The sequence below is a fragment of the Antechinus flavipes genome, chromosome 4, assembly GCF_016432865.1.
Source record: "Antechinus flavipes isolate AdamAnt ecotype Samford, QLD, Australia chromosome 4, AdamAnt_v2, whole genome shotgun sequence".
NCBI classification, from domain to species: domain Eukaryota; kingdom Metazoa; phylum Chordata; class Mammalia; order Dasyuromorphia; family Dasyuridae; genus Antechinus; species Antechinus flavipes.
Genome location: NC_067401.1, coordinates 44,746,730 through 44,774,244, shown reverse-complemented (window position 1 = coordinate 44,774,244; position 27,515 = coordinate 44,746,730). Strand labels below are relative to the sequence as shown.

Below are 27,515 nucleotides of genomic sequence, written 5' to 3'. Positions count from 1 at the left end.
ATTTTCTATTTTGTAATCAGTAATGGTTTCTAGTTCATCTTTGGTCACAAATTTCTTTCTCCTCCACAAGTCTGAGAGATAAACTATCCTATGTTCCTCTAATTTATTTATAATCTCGTTCTTTGTGCCTAGGTCATGGACCCATTTTGATCTTATCTTAGTATATGGTGTTAAGTGTGGGTCCATGCCTAATTTCTGCCATACTAATTTCCAGTTATCCCAGCAGTTTTTATCAAATAATGAATTCTTATCTCAAAAGTTAGGATCTTTGGGTTTGTCAAACACTAGATTGCTATAGTTGACTATTCTGTCTTGTGAACCTAACCTTTTCCACTGATCAACTAATCTATTTCTTAGCCAATACCAAATAGTTTTGGTGACTGCTGCTTTATAATATAATTTTAGATCAGGTACAGCTAGGCCACCTTCATTTGATTTTTTTTTTCATTAATTCCCTTGAGATTCTTGACTTTTTATTGTTCCATATGAATTATGTTGTTATTTTTTCTAGATCATTAAAATATTTTCTTGGAAGTCTGATTGGTATAGCACTAAATAAATAGATTAGTTTAGGGAGTATTGTCATCTTTATTATATTCGCTCGGCCTATCCAAGAGCACTTAATATTTTTCCAATTATTTAAGTCTGACTTTGTGTGGAAACTTTTTAGTAATTTTGTTCATATAATTCCTGACTTTTCTTTGGTAGATAGATTCCCAAATATTTTATGGTATCAACAGTTATTCTGAATGGAATTTCTCTTTGTATCTCTTGCTGTTGGATTTTGTTGGTGATGTATAAAAATGCTGAGGATTTATGGGGATTTATTTTGTATCCTGCTACTTTGCTAAAATTATGAATTACTTCTAATAGCTTTTTAGTAGAATCTCTGGGGTTCTCTAGGTATACCATCATATCATCTGCAAAGAGTGATAGTTTGGTTTCCTCATTGCCTACTCTAATTCCTTTAATATCTTTCTCGACTCTTATTGCAGAGGCTAGTGTTTCTAATACAATATTGAATAATAATAGTGATAGTGGTCTACCTTGCTTCACTCCAGATCTTACTGGGAAAGGTTCCAGTTTTTCCCCATTGCATATGATGCTTACTGATGGTTTTAAATATATGCTCCTGACTATTTTAAGGAAAAGTCCATTTATTCCTATGCTCTCAAGTGTTTTTATTAGGAATGGATGTTGAATTTTATCAAATGCTTTTTCTGCATCTATTGAGATGATCATATGGTTTTTGTTTGGTTGGTTATTGATATAGTCAATTATGCTAATAGTTTTCCTAATATTGAACCAACCCTGCATTCCTGGTATAAATCCTACTTGGTCATAGTGTATTATCTTGGGGATGATTTTCTGTAATCTTTTTGCTAATATTTTATTTAAGATTTTAGCATCAATATTCATTAGGGAGATTGGTCTATAATTTTCTTTCTCTGTTTTCAATCTACCTGGTTTAGGTATCAGTACCATGTCTGTGTCGTAAAAGGAATTTGGTAGGACTCCTTCAATCCCTATTTTTTCAAAAAGTTTATTTGGCATTGGAGTTAATTATTCTTTAAATGTTTGGTAGAATTCACATGTAAATCCATCTGGTCCTGGGGATTTTTTCTTAGGGAATTGGTTGATAGTTTGTTCCCTCAGTTTCTTAAAATGTGAACTGGAGATGTAACAACTACCTCCCAGAGTTATAAAACTTTTAGTCCAGTGCCTGGAACAGAGAAGATGCTTAATAAATATTTGCTACCTTCCTTCTTACTATGTGTTAATCATGCCTAAGCTTTGGGAATACAAACAGAAAAATCAAGACAGTAGTCCTTGCTCTTAAGGAAGTCACATTACTTATGAAGATAGCATGTTAAAAAAAATCAGTTGCAAGTCATATAGAAAGGCCCTGAAGTCCTAATGGTGTATCACTTGGGCAGCTAAGAAATCCTTGGATTATGTAAGTAGATTAGATGACAGTATCAGGGGCCTGAAGAGCAGTTGGTAAAAGCAGAGAACTCTTAAGACACATGACAGTGTATATGGAAGATCAAATGGTCTCCTACACTATCAGAAGGGAAAGGCTTGTTGACTACCAACAAGTTATAGGAGGGTCAACAGAAAGGTTGGGAGTATCTGTCCTAGGAACACCTGATTCATGTCTTTCCTTCACATACTTTTTAAAAATTAAAGTACATATCCCCCTTGTTCCTCCCCCCCCTTTTTTGGGGGGGGGGGAAGACTGATCATGAACAGAAAATTTAAGCTTTAACCAAATATTCCCAGGGCACTAAAGACAGGTTATTATGAACTAAAAATATGAAAAAAGGAAATCTAATCCTCTACATTAGAGATCACATTATCTTTAGGACTGAACCTCCATATAGCTGAGTCTATCTCTAAGATAATAAATTTTCATTTGTTATATCCAAGGACCTTTTCCTTAGTCCTCATCTGTTTTGGTCTCTCTGAAATTTTTGACAATGCTGACCATACCTTTCTCTTGACTTTCTATCCTTTCCCATCCTTCTGGCTTCTGGCTTCTGGATCACTAGTCTTTTGAGGTTTTATTCTTACCTGTTTTATCTCCTCTTTGCTGAATCATTGAATGGAGTTATCTTAAAGTCTTGTGCTGGGTCTTCCTTTTCTTCTGTCTAGGCTGTCCCCCTTATTGATTTCATTAGCTCTAGCTCCAGTGGGTTGAATTATCATCTTTATGTATATAATGTTTAAATCTCCATCTTTGTGTATCTATGTATCCGTGTGTGTGTGAATATATATATATATGTGTGTGTGTGTGTGTGTCTAGATCTATATAATTATGTATCTATATCTATCTATGTATCTATTTATATATCTATGTATGTATTTATCTAATCTATGTATCTTTATGTATCTAAATTTATTGTATTTATACCTATGTATATATTTGTGTGTGTATGTATGTATCTAGTTATCTATTTATCTGTTTTTGTCCATCACTCTCATTTCTCTCTTGAACTCCATTCCTATATTATCAACTTACTGCTAATCATCTCCAATCTCAAATTCAGTATGTAAAAATAGACCTTATTATGTGAAAAGATAGCCTTCTTTTAAACTTCTGCATTTCTATGGATGCATACATTATTCTCTTAGCCTTCCAATTTTATAACCTTGTAATAATCCTTGACTCTCCCCTCTCTTTCATTCCTTGTATCCAATCAATTGCTAAATCTCACTGATTTATTTCCACAATATCTCTTCTATTTGTCCCCTTCCCTCCATTCACATAGTTTTGACTTATGATAAGGATCAGGCCCTTATCACCTCTTGCCTAGATTATCACAATAGTTTCTTACTTGCTTTTTATTTGTTTACCTACATATGGGAACTTCCATCCCCACTTCTGTCTGATATCACCTTCCAGTAATCTACCATATCTCTTATATGTACACAACTATTTGTATTTTGTCTCCTCCATTAAAATGGGAACTCTTCAAGGTCAGGGAGCATGTTTTTGTTTTTCTTGGTAGCTAAAGAACTTTATAAATTTTTGCTCACTGCCTCACCGCCAAAGGGTCATAATCTGGCCCCTTTTCTTGCCCAAAGGGAATTCAAGAAGACCTATCTAACTCCCAAATACTTAACAATCCTCCTTGAGAAATCTTCCAGTTATACCTACAAGATCAAGTACATTGAATCTGAAGCCACATTTATAATTGTCATTTGCCAAAAGGGTCATACATTACTCTGTGTCCAGAAAGATCTGGTGTTATGTCATATTCTAAGGAACAGAAGGGTCAAAAGGAAGGGAGCTCTGTATGTACTTTATTTAAAAATTATTTATTTGGTACCAAGCTAGGTATATGAAAACTTAAGAAGTTCCTGCTATCAAGGAATTTACATATTAACGAGATAGGACATGTATGTACAAGTACATGGGTGAGATATTAAACTGAAAGAAGCTAGAAAGCTCTCTGAAGATGATATGCCCTTTTTTTTTTTAACCAATACTTACAAGTTAAATGATTTATTTGGTGAGGAGTACAAATTCAAAGGAAGTACTTATACTAAAAAATTCTTGTAACTATGACTAGAAACCTTTCCATTTTATCACACTTTGGCATAAGAAAATCAAAGATCAAAAAAACCCTTCAGTTCTCATTGACTTCCATCATTCAGGATCATTAGCATTCCCTGTCCTTGTAGAGATCTGATTCTATAGCTCGTAGTGACAGTTACTGCTTTTTAAAATTACTGGGTTTTTTTCAGAGTTAAGTAGTTTTTGTTTTTGTTTTTTGTTTTTTGTTTTTTGTTTTTTGGATCTGAAAGGAAGGCCGATACAAAAACCTGGTTCAGAATGTGACCATGAGAAAACAAAGGGGGCTGCACAATTACTAGAACAAAACATACTGAGAAAGTGCAACCAAAATTTGACTTCATCTCTCTATTAGCCAGAAGTTTTTACAAAACATATTTTCCCATTTCTATTACTACAAGAAAGAAAAGCCTTATCAATTATGTTGCTTGAAGAATGAGGTGTAATAGCTAATTGATTTCTAGTTCATGCAAGGTTAACCAGAAAGCCTTTTTTGATTGTTTGGTTCAGCTAATAGTTTTTGCTATTTGAAAATAATCTTAATTTGTATTATTCTACTTTACAACCTTACTAAGTATAACACATTGAACGTAGTTGAATTGTCCAATTGACAGGTAAGTATCTTAAAGCATTTCAGGGCCATTGCTCTAATTGTACATCATCGAATACTTCACACAAGTAGATAAACTAGAGGAAGGAGGACTGAGTCTTCACTGATCTGAGGATGTATGTACCCTTAAGCATTTCTTTTCAGAAATAGATTTTCATCTACTTCTTATCATTTCATTTTACCAAGTATACCCCGAAGAATAATCTTCTAATTTAGAAATTTGATAGTAGTGAGTAGGCTTCATTTCTAAGGCATGAAAACAAAGCACATAGATGGTACAATGGATAGAGCACTGAGCCTGGAATCAGGAAGATATGAGTTCACATATGGCTGCAGATACTCTTGGCTCTGGATGAAGCATTTAATCTGTTTGCTTCAGTTTCCCCATCTGTGAAATGGGTGTAATAAAATTCTATTTCCCTTCAAGAGTTGCTATGAAGTATTTGTAAAATATTAGTAAGAGTGCCTAGCACATAGTAAGAGCATAATAAATACTTGTTCCCTTCCTAATGACACATACTTATTTTTGTGGCACTTCTTAGTTTTATAACTTGAATAAAAATAATGGTTTACATTGTTGCACATTGCTACAACCTTCTTATATTTAAGAAAGTATTAGTGTTAGTGAGGGCATTCAAAATAAAGATAATAGTTTATATTAGCATGTGATTTTTCAATTTAGCATCTCCTTTGTTACTCTATAAAACCAGCAGAGCAGATATTATCTTCAATTCACAGATGAGGAAATTAAAGTTCAGAATGAAAGCAAAGGCACGTGTCTAATAGATGGCGGAGAAAGGATCTGAATCCACATCCTTGATGTCAATATTCCTTAGCCTGGGAAGAGAAGACATAGGGATGGGACTAGCACTCTTCTAATATTTGAAGAGCAATCACACTGAAATTAAATTATACTTACTCAGTTTGATACCAAAGGGGAAACCTAGGAACAATGAATGGAAAGTTTGATGAGGGAGATTTTGTTTTTATATAAGAATGGACTTCCTGTGAAGAGCTATTTAGAAATGTTGTGTTTTGCCTTTCCAGCTACTGAGTTCCCCATTGGATAAATGAGGGTCATACCTTTATCAGGAATTGGGTTCATGTTTTAGAAAGAGATGGGAATTGGTAATCTCTGAAGTCTTCCCCAATGCTAAAGGTCTGACAATTTGTGAAACTACAATTCCTTAAACATCTGAACATACCTATGGCTTTCTTAATTATTTTTATGAAACTTCCCCTGTGCCTCAGTTTTATTTACCTGTAGATTTTGATTTCATCTGCAGCTTGATGCCGGACTCCTGCTCTAATTGTTGTTTATTTTCAGCCTGAGGCTCATCATCTGTTGTTTTCATCACGTCCAGATCCAGTTGTGTTAAGGTAAAGTATGATTTCTTCTTAATTTCCTCTGATTGCTTCTTGCCAGCCAGCTCTGCTGCATTCTTCAACCAATCTTCTTGGGGAAAGTTCAATTTCTTTTCTGAGGAGATTTTTTCCAATAGAAATAAAATTATGAGATATAACAGTTCACATTTATATTGTACTTAAATGTTTACAAAAATGTCATCCTTAAGATAGAGTAGATAGGAGTGTAGATTTAGCATCAGGAATAGCTCTGTTCAAACTCTACCACAGGCCCTTCCTAACTCTGTGGTCATGGCCAAGTTACTCAACTTTTGGGTGAATGATTCCATTCTCTCATATGTAAAATGGGGATGAGAGTGATCTCTACTTAGGGGGGGGTACTGACCCAAGATTTGACTGTAAAATTTACAGTGTGAGCATTTACATCACAGAAATCATAAATGCCATAAATTAGGGTTCGATTTGTTGCTTTGTTGATTGTTTACAATAAAGAAAGTGAGGGGAAATGTCAACAATGCAGATTAAACTGAAAAAAATGAGTCCTGGTGTTATTATTGTTTTAAGAACCAATTGTTAAACATTTGCTTGCACACTTTTGCACCTATTTCACAATGCTATTGCAAGAGTCAAATGAGATCATTTATATGATGCACTTTGTACATCTTAAAGTTCTACATGTAATTTGTTATTAATATGAACAAATAAGAGATAATAGTGCAAGTGTTATTTTTCCCATTTTACAGATGAAGAGACTGAGGATGAGAGGTACCATATGACTTTTCCATGGTCATTTATCTAGCAAATAGAAACTCAAATCAAATACATCAATGCTCGTGACATTCAACATTGGCAAAAGTAGCAATGATTAAAATCAAGAATATTTTTCATTCTTTTGACGAAATGTTACCTGATAGAAGAGATGGTGTAGACACTTTTTCCTCTGCACCCCTTTTCATAAGTTGTTGCTGTCTTATCTGCTTAGCAAATCTGGCAGGATTGTCCCATGGGATGTGAAATACTTCCGAATCAGATCCAGCATCAGTTCTAGGAGGCTTCAGTTTTCCAAAATCATCTACTTCAGTTAATTTCAGACATTCAAATGTAAAGACTTTGAAGGCTCTTTCTACTTCATTCCAACTCAAAAGTTCTGTAACAGAGTCAAAGTCATGTGGGAAATGAAGACCACCTTTATAGTTAAACCAAAGGCAAAGAGAAGATAGTGAAATATGTTGTGGGAGCCCCAAACCTTGGGAGGAAATGGTCAAGAGAGCAAAAGATAATCAGAACTTTCTTGAAGGCATAACCAATTGGCACCTACAACTTCAAACTCATGACCTTAAACCAATAAGGAGAATGTTTTTTTCCAGAATTTTTAAATGTTAAAAATCCTGCCCCAAACATCTGATATTCCATAAGGTATCTATATTAATCAGTTTCTAGTTTGTTAATATCTTGTCTCCAAACTGCCCAACAAATAAATAAACTCCAGGTACATGAAATAATTAATAATAATAATAAAAACTAGCATTTATATATCACTTTAGGGAGTGTGAAGTACTTTTCAAATATATCTTATTAGATCTTCTCCCAAATACTGGGAAGCTAGTGCTATTATTGTCCCCATATGTGAGATGCGGAAACTGAGATAAAAAGAAATTAAGGAATTTAGCTCGGATCATACAACTTGAAAGTGTTTAATGCAGGATTTAACTCAGTTTTGATTCCAGCTTCAATGTTTTTCATCTACATGTCAAAATGGGTAGAATGCTGGACCTGGAGTCTGAAAAACAAATTTGGCCTCACACTCTTACTAGCTTTGTGACCTTGGGCAAATCATTTAATCAAGATTAAAGTTCCTCTTCAGTTTCCTCATTTGTAAGAAGGGGATGATAAGACTTCCCTCTCAGGGTTGTGAATATCAAATGAAATAATTGTAAAGCACTTCACACAGTGCCTGGGACATAATAGGTATTTTAAAAGTGTTTGTTCTCTTCTCTCCTCACTCAAACCACTAATGTCATTGACAGAGTATGCATTTAATTCTATGGTGTATGATCTCCAAAGGTTATCAATCCTGTCTGTTTCTTTGAAAAATGAAAGAATTGGGATCTAAAATTGCAAAGATTCTTTTAACTAAAACTCTGTGATTCTAATTTTATTGATAACTGCCATTCTCTTTTCAGAAAAAACCCTGAAATTTTACAAAAAAAAAAGTTAACTTACGAGTGGTGAGGATTTTTCAAGGATGAAATTCTGAAGATACAAAGGAAAATATTGTGTGAAGAGACTGATGTAGTTGCACAAGGAATTCTCTAATCCAAATCTGAGTTTAAAAAAAAGATGTCTAAATGATGAAAGCAAGGTAAAAAAGTAGAAGATGAATGCAAATGCATAATTTGAAACTGAAAAGAAGGGAAAATAGGGTGAAACTCGTAATATGCTGGACATTAGATTAAAAAGGTTATTTCAATTCTCCTCTCTGGAAAATAGCAAGAGAACAGAATCTGAAAACCATAGCTTGGATTGGATTTCTGAGGGGAGGGGGGATTCTCCTTATTGTTATTTTAGTTATTTTAGTCATATTTGACTCTTTGTGAGCCCATTTGGGGTTTTCTTGGCAAAGATACTAGTTAGATCAACAGAATGCCAAAATGTTAAATCAAAGGAATACTATAGATTTTGTTTGCCTAGTGTTTAGCAAAGCACATGACGTCATATGATTCATCAAGAGAGTTGTAAACTAGATGATAGCACAATTCACTGGACTAACAATTGCTTTAATGACTGAACCCTAAGAGTCTTCTGTAGTCATTCAGTTTCATTTTGGAAAGAGGTCTTCAGTAGAGGGCCTCAAGGATTTATATTTGGTTTAAACTATTCCATATTATTATCAGTGATTTAGATAAGGGGATAATGACATGGATATCAGATTTACACATACCAGAGGACAGTCAGGATTAGAAGAAATCTTAATAGGCTAGGTAAATCAGACAGAATTTAATAAATGTATTTATTAAATTTTTACTTAGTTGAAGAAAATTAACTTCACAAATACAATATCTTGTATTATTTTTTGGTCTTTTGTTTGTTTTTCCTATATTGTATTTGTGAAGGTGAAGGAGGCTGCCTCAGAAGATGTAAGAGATTTCTCCCGCAATAGAAATCTTTAAGCAAAGGCTCAATATCTACCTTGGAGATTTTTTTCTAGTATGGATTAGAGGGGATGGGCCTTTTGGTCCTTTTCTCTCTGAAATTCTGTATGAGACTGCCATTAAAGGCCTTTAGACTATAACTATATGATAGCAGAGAAACAACAGTGAATTCTCAAAAACTAATCCTATTGAGCACAAGCTCTTAATGGTACTATCAAGCTAAGAGGCTGCAAGTAAGGGTCTGATAAGGGCCTGTTTGCCCATCTCTTAGGCAAAGTCTGGCTCCTGGTTGATTGCAGTAAGGAATCTTTTGCCAGATGGAAACTCTCAAAGACTTTTTCAATTCAATTCAACAAACATCAAATAGCTATAATACTTAATGAGTTAGGCAGTTTAGTTTAGTAGTTAGAGAGAATCTGGCTGAGTAGAGAAGATCTAGGTTCAAGACTGTCTCTGGCTGATTGGGTCACCTTAGGCAATTCACTTAATCTTCTCAGCAATTCCTCCCCAAGCAATTCACAAAAATTTTAAGATTCAAAGGAAGTACCAAACTATATTTTAAAGCAATTTTCTTCACTGGATGTTCCTTATGTCAATAAACTCATAGATGAAGAGAAAGAGGCGAAAAAGGAGGAGAATTTTTCAAAAATCATTAGGAATATAAGGCTAAATAAAAACTTATGTATGCCTTCTAGAAGCAGAGAAAGCGGCTGATTGTCTTGAATAGACTTTAAAAGTTCATTGAGGGTAATTACTATGTCTTATCTTTCCCTTATGGCATTAATCACATTGTTTTGTACATAATAGCTGATTAATACAGCTATGAAAGGCAACAAAAATATCATTTACAGTTAGCAATATCAAATAATAAGGATTTTTAATTTTTAAAATCTAGAACATATTCAAGAAGCATAATAAGTTAATGATCTTAATTAACATAATAAATGCATTAAGGGCATGAACAATGACCTTTCTGTGTTCTAAATCTACTGGTTACTCAATATATAGACATATACACATACATATATACATACATAAATACATATGTGTATATATGTGTGTATATATACAAGAAAACAAGTTTACTGAATCATTTAGTTATTTTATTGTCTGTGGGGCATTTTTGTTTTTGTCATTGAGTCATCTGACTCTTTATGACCTCATGTGAGTGAATTGAGATAAACAGACTTAAGTGACTAGCTTAAAATTATACAAGTAAGGATCTGAGGTCATATTTGAACTTAGGTATTCCTGATTCCTGGCCTGGTACTCTATCCATTGTGCCACCTAGCTGCCCTTTGTGGGTATCTACAAAGAAGTCGAAGTTACACATACCAATATATTACAATAATTAACAATAAAATGTCTTAAATGTGAAATAAGTGCCAGAGAGGTGAAATCTATTAGAGGATGAAAATAAGTAATCAGTGGGGGGCAGAATCACCAGTTAGAGGTGAATGGAGAGGTAGAATTTTAGCTCGGCTTTGAAGGAAGACCTTGTAATATAATCAATAGCCTTTAATTTTAGGCTCTAGTCAACGAAGAAATGGTTAAGGAAGAAATGGAGACAATTAAGGATATAGAGGACAGATGTAGAAACACATAATACATAATCTTGTTTTGCTCAGTAAAGTAATAAATATGTTCTGCTGAAAGTATGGCTGGAAGGGCAGAGTGAAAACTCTTCTAGGGCAAAGATTTTCTTACTTTTGTATTTGGATCTCTGATCAACTCATCATTCATTCAAACAATTAATCAACAAGCATTTTTTAAGCACTTAATATGTACCAGGAATTGTGCTAGGCTTGGGGCATATGAAGACAAAAATAAAATTTTTCTTGCTCCCAAGAAGTTTGAATTCTAAATGGAGACATGACATATATATATATATATATATAAATAATTTTGAAAAAGAAAAAGATAGCAGCTGAGGTGGGGGATGGACAAAAATGTTTTTATTCAGAAAATTGTATTTAAGTGGAACTTCATTGGAAAATAATATTCTAAGAGGAAGAAGTAAAAATGGAGAATGAATTCTCTTTTAGAGATGAGGGAGTATCTGTGAGATTCCATATACAGAATACCAAGAAAGCTAGTTTTTTCCCCAACTGCTTAGTATATGGAAATAAAGAAGGGGTTAGAAGGCTGAAAAGCATTCATGACAGGCTTTGAAGGTCAAACATATGCATTTTATCCTAGAGGTAATAGGTAGCCAGGGGATTTTAGTGAGCAGAGGGCTGACATTCAGATCTGTGCTTTTGGTAGATCACTTTGTAAGCAGGATGTTTTAGAGGCAGAGAAGAGATGAATCAGGGAAACTATAAGAATAATACAGGTAAAGGAGGGCCTGGTATTCAATTGGTGTGTAATAAGTGCACACTATTTGATTTTCAACATCAAGAACCCTGAGTGACATGGGGAAGTTTTGGACTTGAGGTTGCTTCAGGAAATATTCTATGGAATTATTAATATAAGTAAATAACAAGATTTCTGAGCAAAAACCAAGATCCAGATCAAGAAGGGAAGAACAATTTTGTAAGGAGTTAAAATGAAAAAACCAAGAATAGCAAAATCAGAAGGAACTTCAGAAGACTCTAATTCAATTCCTCCCTGAGTTCCTGACCTTGCTGTTTTTCCATTTCAGTTATTTTCTAAACTTCACTGCTTAACTGACAGATTGAAGAGAAAGTTTGCACTTTGAGAGGCAAGTTATCCACATAACATTTTCCAATTACTGATTAAGGGAATTAAATGAAAAGGGGTAATTCATGTTCCATGCCTTTTGCCCAGAGAAAACTTTGGGTACCACATACTGCTTAGAACATCATAACTATTCAAAATGAAAAAATAGCAATTCAGCATAAGTTTTATGTTTCAGGTTCATAATACTTTTCATCATACTACACATACACATGGAACTTATACACACATATGAAATTTAATACACACATACACATTCATAAGTTATATATGTATGTATGTATACTATATGTTATATTATACTACATGTTATGTAAATATATAATCTATATTAAATTATATATTATTTTACATATGTTGAATATATAATCTACATTAAGATATTAAATGTTATAATTATGATATATATGTGTATATATAGGTATATATATTTAATCCTATGTCTTACATACATACATACACATCCATGAACAAATAGATATGAGCCACAAATAAAAAGCCATTTTAAAAGGATATAATCTGATGGCATATCACATATACACCCACACACCCAAGAACAAATGAGTACAAACTAAAAATTAAGACATTTATTCACCATTAGTACAATAGTGCATGAGTTCATGAATTGTAGCTAGACGTTTGGTGTTATTCCACAAAGGAGGCAAAGGGAATTGAAGAAGTTTCCACAGTGGTAGCTTGGCCTGCATCTCCTGTTCAATTTGTACTGGGTCAAAATTCTTCTGGGCCTGATGCAAAAGAATAATGTGACAGAAAGCATTAAAGTCTCCCAAGAAGGTAAGCTGTCAAGAACCTTATAAATATGTAGAATGTAAAACATGATACTCCTTACACTCATTGTTTGAGAATGAGGATATCAATAGTAATTGAAGAGGACAAACCATTAGTATTTTGCTGAAGGTCAAAATAGCATTTTTTTTTTTTTTGTATGTGTTTTTTGGGCCAGTGTTTCCTGGCACAGGGAAAGAACTAACTCTTCATCTGCCCTGACAGACTGCCAAAGACTGATATACATTAATATTTCCCTTCCCCAAATCCTTTCTTGGCCTCTATGGCTTTAAAAGCAACATAGTCCAATATCTCAACAAGTCCCATCTTGGCAAGTCCCTTGGTGTTGCCTACTGAGGAAATAGTTAAGGTGGCTCTTTCACAAAGGAATAATTCGATACTGATTTTATTTCTTATCATTTTGTCTAGCGCAGGACTCATATTATAAACAGCCACTTCTTATAAACTTTAAATTTATAATTTTGAATTATTTTGATTTCAACTCATGATTTCATCCTTGCTGGTTCATTTCTACAAGAGAATCCCAAGTTATTTTTCTTAGTGAATTAATAGCTGATTCATTTCTGAAATGCACTGTTTTCTCACCTCTACCTCTTAGAATCTTTAGCTTTCTATTAATGTTTAGCTCAAATGAAACTTCCTACACATTTTCCTCATTTTGGTTTTCAATTAATAAGCATTTATTTTTATCTCCTTTTTATCCATCCCCATTTAAAAGTAAAAAATGAAAAGAAAAAATCCTTGAAAAAAGTATGCAGTCAAGCAAAACAAATTCTTGCAGTTTTTCTTCAAAATGTTTGTCTCATTCTGTATTTTAAAAAATCATTTTGTATCTCAAATATATCACCTCTCTATCAAAAGATGGATAGCATAGTTCATGATGAATCTTCTTGAATCATAGTTGATCATTTTATTGATAAGGTTCTTAAATCTTTTAAACTTAAAAAAATAACAATGATTATATTTAACAATATAAATTTTGCTCACTTCATTGTGCATCAGCATATACAAGTCTTTCCATATTTCTCTGAATCTATTCCTTTCATTATTTCTTATATCACAAGAGTGTTCCATTACATTTATATACCATAATCTTCTCAGCCAATTTCCCAATTGATTGATACTTCTTTAGCTTCTTGTTCTTTGCTACTACAAATATAATTGCTTTAAAATTTCAGGGGTACTCAAACTTTTTAAATAGGGGGCCAGTTCACTGTCCCTCAGACTGTTGGAGGGCTGGACTATAGTAAAAATAAAAACTTTGTTTTGTGGGCCTTTAAATAAGGAAACTTCATAGCCCTGGGTGAGGGGGATCAATGTCCTCAGCTGCTGCATCTGGCCCGGGGCCATAGTTTGAGGACCCCTGAAAAATATTTTTAAACATACATATTCCTTTTATCTTTGAGCTTTTTAGACCTAGCAGAGCTATTACTGGGTCAGAGGGTTTACATATGTTAGTGAGCTTTTGAACATACATTAAAAACTGCTTTTCTGTAAATTAATTCACTGGAAATTGTCAATTAGTGCATCAACTGCCTTATTTTCCTATTGGCCCTCCAATGCTTGTCATTTTTTTTTTTTTTGTCATCGTTGTCAATACAAAATGCAATCTTCTACTTGTTTTAGTTTGTATTTCCCTAATTACCAGTAATTTGTAGCATTTGTTTCTTATGGTTATTGAAAACTTTCATGTTCACATTTTTGATCAGTTATTAATTGGAAAATGATTGCCTTATACATTTGAATCTACTTATTTACCTTGGAAATGAGAAATTTTATTCCACCCCAACTTAATTATTTCCCTTATAATTTTAGGGGTATTTATTATGTTTGTTCATCAATTTTTACATTTATGTCATCAAAAGTATCCATTTTATCTTCTATGATTCTCTTTTTCCCTTGTTTGATCACTAACTCTTCACCTTTTTATAGATCTGAAAGTAAGTTTCTTTCTTGCTCCTCTAATTTGTTATTGACCTTTTATATCCAAGTCATATTTCTATTTGTAGCTAATCTTGATGTGTGTGAAGTGTTGACCAAAACCTAATTTTTGGTGGATTGCTGTCTAGCAATGTTAGCAATTCTTATGGAGTAATAATGAGTCCCAGTACTTGAGATTTTGGGGTTTATTTAATACTAGAATATTAGTGTTCATTTGCTTGCATATGTTGTGTACATAATCTGTTCCACTGTTTGGTCTTTCTATTTTTAATCATTTTGTTAATTACTAATTTATTATATAGTATGAGATACTATATTGCTACACACCCTTCTGGCCATTTTTAAATCTTATTTCCTTAATTCCTTATTAAGTCCATCTTAGATGAATTTCCTTATTATTTCTTTTAGTTTTATAAAGCAATTCTTTAGTAATTTGATAAATAACTTAATTTATAAAGTAATATCATTTTATTTATTGGCTTGATCTGTTCATGAGAAATTAACATTTCTTCAATTATTTAGGCTTGTCTTTATTTTTCTAAAGAGTGTTTTGAGCTTACATTCATCTAATTCCTATTTTGGTAGGTAGACTCAAGTATTTCATACATTCTGTAATGATTTTAAGTGAAATTTCTCTTTCTATCTCTTTCTATTGAATTTTCTTATTAAAATACAGAAATGTTGATAATTTATAAGAATTCATTTTACATCCCATGACTTTTCTGAAGTTATTAGTTGCTTAAATGAATTTTAGTTGAATCTCTACAATTCTCTAAGTATATCATCATATCATCTGCAAAAAGAAAATTATTTCATCTTTACTTTTCATAATTTGCTAATTGTTTTTTCTTATTGTTCTTATAGTATTTGCAGCATTACATGAAATAGTAGCAATAGTAATGGAACTCTTGCTTTACCCTGATCTTGCTGGAAAAGCTTCTCATATATTCCTCTTACACAAAATATTAGCTCAATAAAACCTATCTGGATCCCACTTCTCTCTGACCTTCATTCTTAACACTATCTCATAGATTACTTCTCTTTCTCCAAGATACACGTCAAGGACCACCTAATACAAGTAGCTTTTTTCTGATTTACCTAACTGCTAGTGCCCTACTTTTCAAACTTTCTTATATCCAAACTACATTGTATTTATTTCCTTTTCATGTATTTAAACTATATCTATCTGTCTGTCTATCTATCTATTTCCCTCATTAGAAGGAAAGCTCCATGGGAGTAGGGAAATTTAATAATAATTAATATTTAATAGCAATTTAGTAATAATAGTTACAAACTTATAAGTTCTATATAAGCATAATATATGCATATTATATATCATTTACATAAAAACTTTTCCCACTAATGACATATTAATGCTCTAGATATTTTTTATATGACTCTGGTTATATAAGCATATAAAAAGGCATACAAATAAAATATTTACTGGTAATAGATTATAATTTCATGGTCCCCGCATTCAGTTATGAGACCCCATATGGGGTCACAAATCACAGTTTAAGAAGCTGGGGTTAATATAATATTTATGTATATATTCATATGTGATATGATTATAAATCAATGATAAATATATATGAAGCAATTTAAAAAGGGAAAAAGAGGAACTAATTTGGGAGTAAAGTGGGGAATGATTTCAATATATGTATTATGATTATAATTATAATTTCAGTGGTATAAGGAAATCCAATGAAGAAATGCCTTTTTCCAAAATAAATTGGCAACCCTTCTTCAACTTCTCATCTTAAAGAGAATTGCTTAGGACACTAGGAAGCCAAATCGCTTACACAGAATCACAAATTTAATATTTGACAGAAGTCAAATTTAAAATCAGAGCTTCCTGATTCCCAGACCAGTAGTCTCCACAACAGATTACTTATCATCACCACCACCACCACCAATTCCACCATCATCATCATCTCGTTTTTCTTATTACCATCTTATTACCATCATCATAAGCATTGTCATCATTATAATTATCAGTAGCATCATCATCAACACTGCTATCACCATAACCATTATCATCATCATTACCATGAAAATATCCTTTATTGTCACCATCATCTTATCATTATCACCATCATCTTAACTATTATCATCACCATTACCCTCATCATAATTATTATCATAATCACCATCACCATAATCATAATTTCCATTATCATCACCATTATTATCACCTTCATCACCATCACCACTACCACCACCATTTATCATCACTATAATTACCATCATTGTCATTATTTCTATCAGAACAGCATCATTTTCGTCATCCAACTCATTGCCCCCCAAACCATCACCATTATCATCATCTTCATGTATTTACATGGAGGATAGAGATTGGATTCTGTACCTTTAAGTTAGGGAACTTTTCATTGAGAAAACTCCTTTAATAGGTCAGAACCTTTTCTATAATTTATAATTGTGAAGAGAATACTGAGGTCAAATGAGTATCCCAGGATCATATATCCACTATGTCATAAGTGAGGACTAGAACCCAGGTTTTCCTGTTCTCTATCCACTATCCCAGGTGTTTCACATTATAAGTATAATGATAATAATATTAATAATATTTACCCTTAGTACATGCTTCTTGTGACCTTGGGCATCATGATAGTTCAATATGAGAGGACCTTTCTGATCTGCCTTTTTCTCTCTCTCATCTTCAGGTAAGAATATATGATGTAGATTCTATTTAATGGAAAAATCACATTAAATTTTAAAAAGAGACTGAAGATTTTTCCATTAGTGGGGGCGAATGGGAAAACATGAATCCATAGTTACCTCTTTTTCAGTCTCTGTGAGACAGAGAGATGGAAGGATGGATACGATGTGAGCTGCAATCCTGGGATCCAACCCATCTTCTCTGGGCGTGGGTGGCAATAAGCTAGGTGGGAGAAGTTCATTCTCTGTTGCCACTATCTATTAAAATATAAGCAAGATATTCATTTCACCTCAAGAGAGTAGACATCCTAATAATCAGTTCTTTGGTGAAATATATAATTCCATAACTCAGAGAAAAATAAAATAGTTGCTGCAAGCAGAGGATCAGTAATTTTGAAAATAAGTGGGGAAATATAATTATACAATGAGAATCATTACTGCTGCAGAAATAAGATTGTATAATGTATTTTTTTAAACTTGCACTTTTATTCTTAAAAATCTCAATGTCTACATATTAGTTTTTTAAACTTTGCAAGTAATCAATAGGTAAAATGCTCAGATAAAATGGAGATACTGAAGCAACATCATATAGTGGAATCAAGTCAAAGAAGTCAGAAATACTTGAGTTCAAGTCCAGAATATACACTATGTGACCATGGGCAAATCATTCAGCCTCTCAGTGCCTCAGATATCTGATACTATAAGTTGCAAAACAGATGAAACCAGTACAGGAAGGAAGCGCCTCTCAAGAATTCCCCCACATCAATGGAATCCTTAGTTCTAACAAAAAAGAAAATCATGAAACTGAACTCCAGAAAGATGGAATCCTTCAAAAGTTTAAGAAGCTATGTTGATAGGACATTGTCTCCAAAGATACAGATCATAATTCCTTTAACATTGGTAGATAATATTTGAGAATGATAAGGAAGTTAATTATCCTCTACCCATCTTAGTGGAGAATTCTCTGGATTGGGATAGTGGGGGACAGAGCCAAGATAGTGGAGAGTAGACACATCTCTATCTGACCTTCTCCAATCTTCTCTCAAACCAATAACAGATTAAGCCTCTAAACTGGTTTTGGAATGACAGAACCCACAGATATTTGGAATATAATACATTTCCAGAAGAAGATACTTTGGAAAAACTTCAGAACAGATCTGTTTCTTTTTTTTTTTTAAATTAATAGCTTTTTATTTAGAAGTTATATGCATGGGTAATTTTACAGCATTGACAATTGCCAAACCTTTTGTTACAATTTTTCCCCTTCTTCCCCCCACTCTCTCCCCTAGATGGCAGGATGATCAATACATGTTAAATATGTTAAAGTATAAATTAAATACAAAATAATTATACATGTCCAAACCATTATTTTGCTGTACAAAAAGAATTGGACTCTGAAATATTGTACAATTAGCCTGTGAAGGAAATAAAAAATGCAGGTGGGCAAAAATATATGGATTGGGAATTCAATGTACTGGTTCTTAGTCATCTCCCAGAGTTCTTTTGCTGGGTGTAGCTGGTTCAGTTCATTACTGCTCCATTGGAACTGATTTGATTCATCTCATTGCTGAAGATGGTCAGGTCCATCAGAATTGATCATCATATAGTATTGTTGAAGTATATAATGATCTCCTGGTCCTGCACATTTCACTCAGCATCAGTTCATGTAAGTCTCTTCAGGCCTTTCTGAAATGAGCCATTGCTTACTGAGCAATAATATTCATAATATTAATATACTACAATTTATTGAGTCATTCTCCAATTGATGGGCATCTACTTAGTTTCCACTTTCTGGCCACTACAAAGAGAGCTGCCACAAACATTCTTGCACATACAGGTCTCTTTTTCTTCTTTAAGATCTCTTTAGGATATAAGTCCAGTAGTAAGACTGCTGGATCAAAGAGTATGCACAGTTTGATAACTTTTTGAGCATAGTTCCAAATTGCTCTCCAGAATGGTTGGATGTATTCACAATTCTACCAACAATGTATTAGTGTCCCTGTTTTCCCACATCCCCTCCAACATTCCTCATTATCTTTCCCTGTCATTCTAGCCAGTCTGACAGTAGTGGTATCTCAGAGTTGTTTTAATGTGCATTTCTCTGATTAATAATGACTTGGAGCATCTTTTCATATGATTAGAAATAGTTTCAATTTCTTCATCTGAGAATTGTCTAGAACAGATCTGTTTCAATCAGGCAGGGTGACCGTCTGCTGAGCTCAGACTGCACTGAAGGGATCCCAGGGCAAGGAGCTAGGGTGGGGAGCCAGAGCATTGTGGCATCCAGGCCAGGGAATTTAGTGTGAGGTTCTTAGGCTATTCTGTCCTAGTTGCAAGCTAGTGGTTCAGCAGATTTGCTGTAAAACACCCAAAAGCAAATACAAAAGCCAAATTATAAGCTATTGAGTCCTAGAAGAATATAGGACCTAACTGTGATTTCCCAACTCTAGAAATCAGTCAACAGAATTTCCCCAGAGCAAATTAAAGTGGCTGTTGCCCCTTTGCCTTAAGAACAGATCTCAAATCTTTAAAAATGAGCAAAAAAGCCAAAAAAGACCTCTGACCATAGACAGCTTTTATGGAAAGAGAGAACAGACCTCAACCTCTGATGTTTCTAAATGTAAATCAAATCCAGATGAAGCCCCAAAAGATGATATGAGTTGGTCCTTATTTCACAAGACTTTCTTGGAAGATTTCAGAAAAGATCTTAAAAGAGAGTTAGAAAAAATGGGGAAAGAACATGAGATATTTACAAGAGGGTATGGAAAAAGAAAAACAGAGAATTTTCTGGTTTTAGCTAGGCTGTTAGTTGGAAAATAATGATCTAGTGTATATTTGAGAATATATTCAAAGTCTTTTAGCTTCATATGACTCATTAGAAATTGTGTCACAACTGTCATAATTTTCAAGAACTTAAGGACACATAGATCTCATGATGATGCAATAGAGTGACCTTTTTGAAGCATGAAAATAGCTGGCTTTTATTTATGTAGTAATCAAGAAACAAAATAAAATAAAAATATTATTATTATTATTATAATTGATATTATAATATTTCAGACAGTCCTGATTTTCATTAATGTGAACACTCCTTCTATTCAAATAGACTTATATGACATTTCTACTTAGTAGACATTTCTAAGAACTGTTGTGGTTAAAATCAAATATCACTATTGAAGCCAACTTGCACTGAGATTTTACAAATTTTGTGAGGCTGGTTCTCTGATGATTAGAATATTATCAATCACTGTGTCTGACTTGATGATAATTATTTTATATAATACTTTATGGTTAATAATATTTTAAAACTGTAATTCATGAATAGATCTCATCAATATAGGTATAATTTATGAAAGCACAAATCACAAATCATCTATATCTTAGTATTCTCTGAGATTTTGTCCATGATCTCTCAAAAATCCATCACTGGGGGTGGGGGGTGGGGGAAGGAGGTCACTTAACATGGAAATGTTATGAGGGAATATAATTTCACAATCCTCCACCATTTTCTACTGTTTCATAATTTTCCATTATCTTCTTCCTAAAGGTTTTAAAAACAGGTTGTGCCATAGCTATCATTTATCTTTGCCTGTTAAGTAGATGGAAGGTGTGATGTTTGAGATGGTTTCTAGGCTCTATTAAGTCTTTTTATTGTCACAAATACTTTGCTAATTATCTATGTCAAAGTCCTTTCTTTTTTTCATCTTTTCTAGCATTTATATGTACTTTGTTTAACTATGTTGTTACAGCTATTTTAGAGTGGCATAGCTTCTCAAAATTTCTACCCAATCCAGATCATGGTGGTTGTGGTTATTGGCCACAAGGTCATTCTTTCTCTCTTCTCTTCAAATTTTGCTCTTCCAGCAGGAAATTTCCATATTCATACTGATGATCTTTCAAATTTTCTAATGTCCCAGTTTTTCATTCTCCTTAAATCCCATTCCCTATTCCTTTATTCTATCTCATATAGACTTAGAGATGGTTATACTCTGGATCTTACTAGTAGCCATAATTGTTCCATTTTATTAACAAAAAAACTCTTGATATTCCTCTCATCATAATCTGCTAATCATTCCAACTCTTTGTCTCACCTCTCCAAAAACCATTCCTTACCCTCAACTCAACATTTAATTCCTCTATTCAACACTTTCATAGGTCATTACTCGTACTTTTAATTCACTTTGCTCCCTTTCCAGTCTTCACCCCATAGTTAGTCAATTCAAATCTACTCTTAACATCCTCAAGTTTTGTTTATTTGATGCTCTTTTTTATTTCCCCTTATTCCATGCCAAATTTCAACTATATATTACTTGGCTCATCTACTTCCTCTGCTCTTTCTCATGGGCTAATGAATGGAACCAGAGGAAGTCCCACAGTAGTGATCCCTGCATATGTTACATATTCAACCAATTTTAATTGGGCTATCATGATATTAGGAGAGTTCTTTTATTTTTACTCTAATCAATTCCCTAACTCACTCCTCACAGAAACTATTTCTAATCTTCTTTTCTTTACTTATGACCCCCATACCACCCACCTCCTTTGAGGAAATTGAATGCACATTCTTTGTGTATTCCCTTTACTCTTCATCTCAAAACTCCCTCATATCATCCCCTTCTCTCTCCTTCTTTCCTGCAGTCTTTAATAAAGAGATGGCCTTTTTCCTGCCAAGACTAATCCTTCTTCATATTCCATGGGTCTTATCGCCTCCCATCTATTCCAACATATTACAAATTCAATTATCACTGTTCCCCTGATTTATTATCATCTTCAACATCTCCCTATGTATTAGAATTTCTACCTTCAAATATATTTGCACCATCTCTTTTGCTCTTTAACAAATCTTCACTAGGCCTTACCATTCCCCCAATCTATATCTTATAAGTGCCTTCCCATTTTCAGAGAAATTATTAGAGAAAGCTGTCTACATTCCTCGCCTTCTCTTCCCATGCACTTCCATCTTCTCAATCCTTTGCAATATGGATCTAACTTCATCATTTGACTGGATTTATTTTCTCCAGTATTAACCAATGATCTCTTAATTTTCCAATCTGAGTTCTCAGCTTTTTTGACCTATTTGCTATATTTGTAAAGAACCTGGAAATGAGTGTATCCTCTCTGGAAACTAGTAGCCAGAAGAACCAGGATTTCTTCTTTCTCAAGCTCTTGCCAACTCCTCTTATGTAGATGTGAGAACATCTATTAATCACTCTCTTTCATTGAAGTCTTAGAAAATAGGTTTGGTTCTTGAGTTCATTAGGATCGTATTTATAGCACTAAAAAGGACCTCTATCTAAACCAATCCCTTCGTTTTAAATATGGGGAAAGTGAGGCCCAAGTTAAATAACTTGTCCAAAGTCTTATAACAGAAAGTAGAAATGGTAATTGAATTTCAAGGTTTCTGATTCCAAGTCCATTCCTTTTTATAGATGATTAAAAATTTTCCCTCTCATAAGGATTGCTTCATTTTTGTCCTCATGAGGAGTTTCAGGAAGCAAGTAAAAACAGAAAAAAGTAGTAAAAAAAGCAAGTAAAATCACTATAACTCATTCTTTGACTTACAGAGACAGAGTTTAAATGATTTGCTGAAGGTCATAAAGTTGGAGAATAATTATGAGGAATTACTCACCTGTTCCAAGATGCCATTAAGTATCAAAGGCACAGAAATGAATTCTTCAGGGATTTGTTCCATCAAGTCATTGTAATATCTCATATCCACTTCAGTAGACATGGAACCTATTGTGTAAAACAGAAATGATCCACTGTAGTATTAAGCAATATTCTCATAGTATTTCATTCATGGGGGGAAATCTTTGCTACACTAGAGTTATTGAGAAGAAGAGGTCAAGAGATATCAGAAAGAAATTTGGGGATAATTGCTTCCTTCTAAAGAAAAATCGTCTGAACTACTGATTTTCCTATTCACATAGTCAATGTTCAAACCAAACTCAGCATCTCATAAATGAATGTATGTGCCCTCCTTTGCTTCTGCTCACCCAACATGAAAAATACATTCACATATACCTCTCAAAGTTTTTGTTTGTCTCCAAGGTTTAGTTCAGGGTCACTTCTGAGAAGTCTTCCATGATCCCACTCCAATTCCACCAGTTGTTAATCTGCTCCACTCTTTCCCCAAATTTATTTGCATTTTCTAATCTTTGTACACCTTGTATCCCCCAAAAGAATAAAATCAAGCGAAGATCATGTTTTCTTTTTGTCTTAGTTTCTCCAATACACAGCACAATGATGTGTATAGTGTAAGAACTGAATGACTGTTTTATTGAAGTGTTGAGCTGAACTGAATCTGAACCTGCAAAGTTTCATACATACTGTCTCGTGTTAGTTGTGAATCATCCACCTGTGGTTTCTTCTTTGTTGAAATAGCAGCTGAACTTGCAGATGCTCCCTAAAAGAATCACCAAAAAAAAAAAAAAAAAAAAAAAAAAAAAAAAAAAAAAGCCTAAGCAATCTGAGCAAAAGAAATGCTCTTAATTGCTGGTAAGATAATGTTTTTAAGATAACCTTCAGTCAGGGTCATTAAATCTACCACCCGAAATTATCTGCCTTATTAGACTATAGTGGATAGGAAACTTTCAGAATCAGGGGGAGTTCATTATAGAAAGGAGTACGTTCTGCTTTTCTGATGAAAGTTATTTATTGATTGGTTGATTTTATAGAGGGGAAGAATATTAGGAACTTTTCTTGTGTAGCACAACCTTAGGCTTGACCAAGTGTTGGGCCATAATGAGATTGCTGAAAATCAGGGAAATCCTCCCCTATTAAATATCAGAAATAGGAAGTAAAATTGAAATGAAAGTTTAATATTGTATCATTGTGACATTTGGGTGACATCAAGTGTCCTGAGATTAGGGGGTTGGCAATTCATACCCACATTGTTTAAAGATGTGCCTGAGATTATTGCTGCTATTCCCACCCTATTTTCCTTTTGTTGATTTTTTGAAATGGCACCAATTTATCTCAGATATTTTCATGGCTTATTCTTTTATACAACATTCTGCCATATATATGTATAGATGGATATATATGTATATGTATACACACATATTATATATATATATGAAATAAAGAAAACAAACTTTTCTGACTAGTTCTTTAATCCTTTAACAAAAAAGAGTCTATGTTACCTCAGGAGTCCAAGGGATTTCCAGATGAGGTCTGTCAGATGAGACTTGTGGGACATTAATAAGTTTCATATTATCTAAGTAGTTCAGATACTGTCGTCTCCAGTCTAGGCTGTCATATATCATACAAGCAATGACTTCAAATAGCTGAGTTCCAAGATCCAGCTATAGGAGGAAATGACATAGGGATAGATATTAGTTTTATAGAATGATGTAAAGTTCAGAAAATATCTCCCTAGCCACCTAATGTTAAAATTGTTAAGTTAGCCCCAAATTGCATGTGTGTGTGTGTGTGTGTGTGTGTGTGTGTGTGTGTGTGCATCTCCTCCACTATTTTGTAGTAATCAGTAATTAATAAACACTGATTAAGCATCTATTACATTCCAACGTAATAGACAATAGTGAATTACAGAACCTCCAAGTCATAAAAAGTCATAATTGATATGGGTGTTAAATCATAGAGTCATAGGACCATAGACAACTATTCTGGAGTATAGGGACTTCAGAGTTCATGTAGTCTAGTCCCCTTATTTTCCAAATGGGTAAAATGAAGCCTAAAGTATTCAAAGGACTTACCACCATACAGGTGGTAAGTGGCAGAAGTAGGATCTGAGTTCAGTTTTTTTCATTCCAAATTCAGTACTCTTTTATTGGTGCCATGCTATTCTTAGATGCAATCTGGTCCAACCATATTCTTCTGAGGAAGCGGAGAATCACTATATCTCAAAGCAGTGCATTCACTTTTGGGATAAGTAGAGCTAGTCTGAATCTAAACTGATTATAAATATGGCACAAAGAAATTATTTAGGCAGGATGAGGTTTGCTTTCTCTCTGCCAAAAGTAGAGTGGTAGATTAATTCTTGACTTGTATTAAAAAATATACTATCCTTCAACAAGTGGAGGAAATAACAAGGAGAACTGCTCTTCTGAGCTTGATTCTGAATAATAAAGACAAACTCTTAGCAGCAAGAAATAGAAAGATAAATTCCTTTTAAAATAACTGTAGACAAAATAAAATATTTGGTTGTCTACCTGCCAAGACAAACCCATCCAGGAATATCCAGAATTATAAAACACTTTCACACAAATAAAGTTTGATCTAAATAATTGGAAAAATATCAATTGTTCATGGTTAAACCAAGCTAATATAATAAAAATGACAATGCTATCTAAATTAGTCTACTTGTTTAGTGCCATACTGATCAAACTGCCAAACAGTGATTTTATAAAGCTGGAAAAAAATAACAAAATTCATCTGGAAAAAGAAAAGGTCAAGAACATCAAGGGAATTAGTGAAAAAAAAAATGCCAAGGACAGTGATCTAAGAGTACTAGATCTAAAACTCTATTATAAATCAGTAGTCATCACAGCCATCTGATACTGGGTAGGAAATAGTGTGGTAGATCAATGGAATAGGTTAGATACATATAACAGTAATACATGACTATAATAAGCTACTGTTGGATAAACTAAAAGACTCTAGCTTCTAGGATAAAAACTCAATATTTGACAAAAATTGCTGGGAAAACTTGAAAATAATATGTTAGAAACTTGGCATATACCTCCATCTTACCAGCTTTACCAAAATAAGGTTAAATAGGTTCATAATTTAGGTATAAAGAGTATAAGGTTTTATTGTGAAATTAAGCAAATTATGAAAGCAAGGAATAGTTTGCCCATCATATTTTTGGTGAAGTGAGAAATTTATGGTCAAAGAAGAATTAGAGAACATTTTGAAATCCACAATGGATTACATTAAATTAAAAAGATTTTGCACAAACAAAACCAATGCAGCCAAGATTAGAAGGAAAACAGAAATCTGGGGGGAAAATTTTATAGTCAATTTTTCTGTTAAAAGCCTCATTTCTAAAATATATAAAGAACTGAGTCAAATTTATAAGAATACGAGTCATCCCCCAATTAATAAATGGTCAAAGGATATGAACAGACTATTTTCAGATGAAGAAATTAAAGCCAACAATAATCATGTAAAAAAAGCTCTAAATTATTATTGATTAGAGAAATACACATTTAAAAATCTCTGCGGTACCAACTCACACCTCTCACATTGGCTAAGATAACATGAAAAGAAAATTGTAAATGTTAGAGAGAATGTGGGAATACTAGGACATTAATGCATTGTTAATGAAGTTGTGAAATGATGCAATCATTCTGGAGAGCAATTTAGAACTATGCTTAAAGGGCTATGTGCATGTTCTTTGATCTAGTAGTGCCACTATTAGGTTTATATCCCAAAGAAATAACAAAAAAGAGAATAAATGTAAAAATGTTTGTAGCAGCTCTTTTTGGTCTTTTTTGTGGCAAAGAATTGAAAAACGAATCGATGAACATAAATTGGGAAATGGCTGAATAAGTTATGATATGTGAAAATAATGGAATATTTTTATTCTATAAAAATTATAAATAAGCTGATTTTAGAAGGGCCAAGAAAGATTTACATGAACTGATGCTGAGTAAAACAAACAGAATCAGGAAAACATTATACACAGCCACACAAGATTGTGTGATGATTATCTACTGTAGGCTTAGTTGTTCTCAGAAGTTCAGTGATGCAATCCCAATAATCTTTGAGTGAAATATGCCACCCACATCCAGAGAGAGAACTATGGAGATGGAATGTAAATCAACACATGTAATGTTCACTTTTTTGTTTCTTCTGGTTTTTCTTTTTTCTTCTGATTTTCTCTCCTAACATAATTCATATGGAAATATTTTTTTTAAAAAAGAATATGTATATATGTATAAAAGTGTTATTTTACATGCAACTTGGAAAAATAAAAATGAAAAAAAGATAAATTAATTGACTGAAGCAGACATGATGGGAGCTTTGGAGGTTCTACTTTGGAGTTCCTGGTAAAAATGGGGAAAAAAGATGGGTAGAATCTGAAATGAAACCTATATTTTGGAAGAATAACTTTCAAAGGGTTCAGAGAATAGAAACATTTTATTACAATATCTTTATGAGGCAAACATTCCAAAAATAATTATCCTTTATCTGTACAGTTGCTCTCTCTCTCTCT

The 27,515-nt window shown here is 33.3% G+C and overlaps 1 protein-coding gene across 1 annotated transcript in view; it reads right to left on the bottom strand.

The window, feature by feature from the left end:
• SPAG17 (sperm associated antigen 17) overlaps window positions 1-27,515 on the bottom strand; it is a 249,501-nt gene that overhangs the window by 118,798 nt on the left and 103,188 nt on the right. The window contains 8 exon segments of the mRNA XM_051992887.1: window positions 5,950-6,168; window positions 6,961-7,200; window positions 12,501-12,651; window positions 17,246-17,359; window positions 17,453-17,590; window positions 22,962-23,068; window positions 23,663-23,738; window positions 24,478-24,639. Of these exon segments, the coding sequence (XP_051848847.1) occupies window positions 5,950-6,168; window positions 6,961-7,200; window positions 12,501-12,651; window positions 17,246-17,359; window positions 17,453-17,590; window positions 22,962-23,068; window positions 23,663-23,738; window positions 24,478-24,639 (1,207 nt within the window).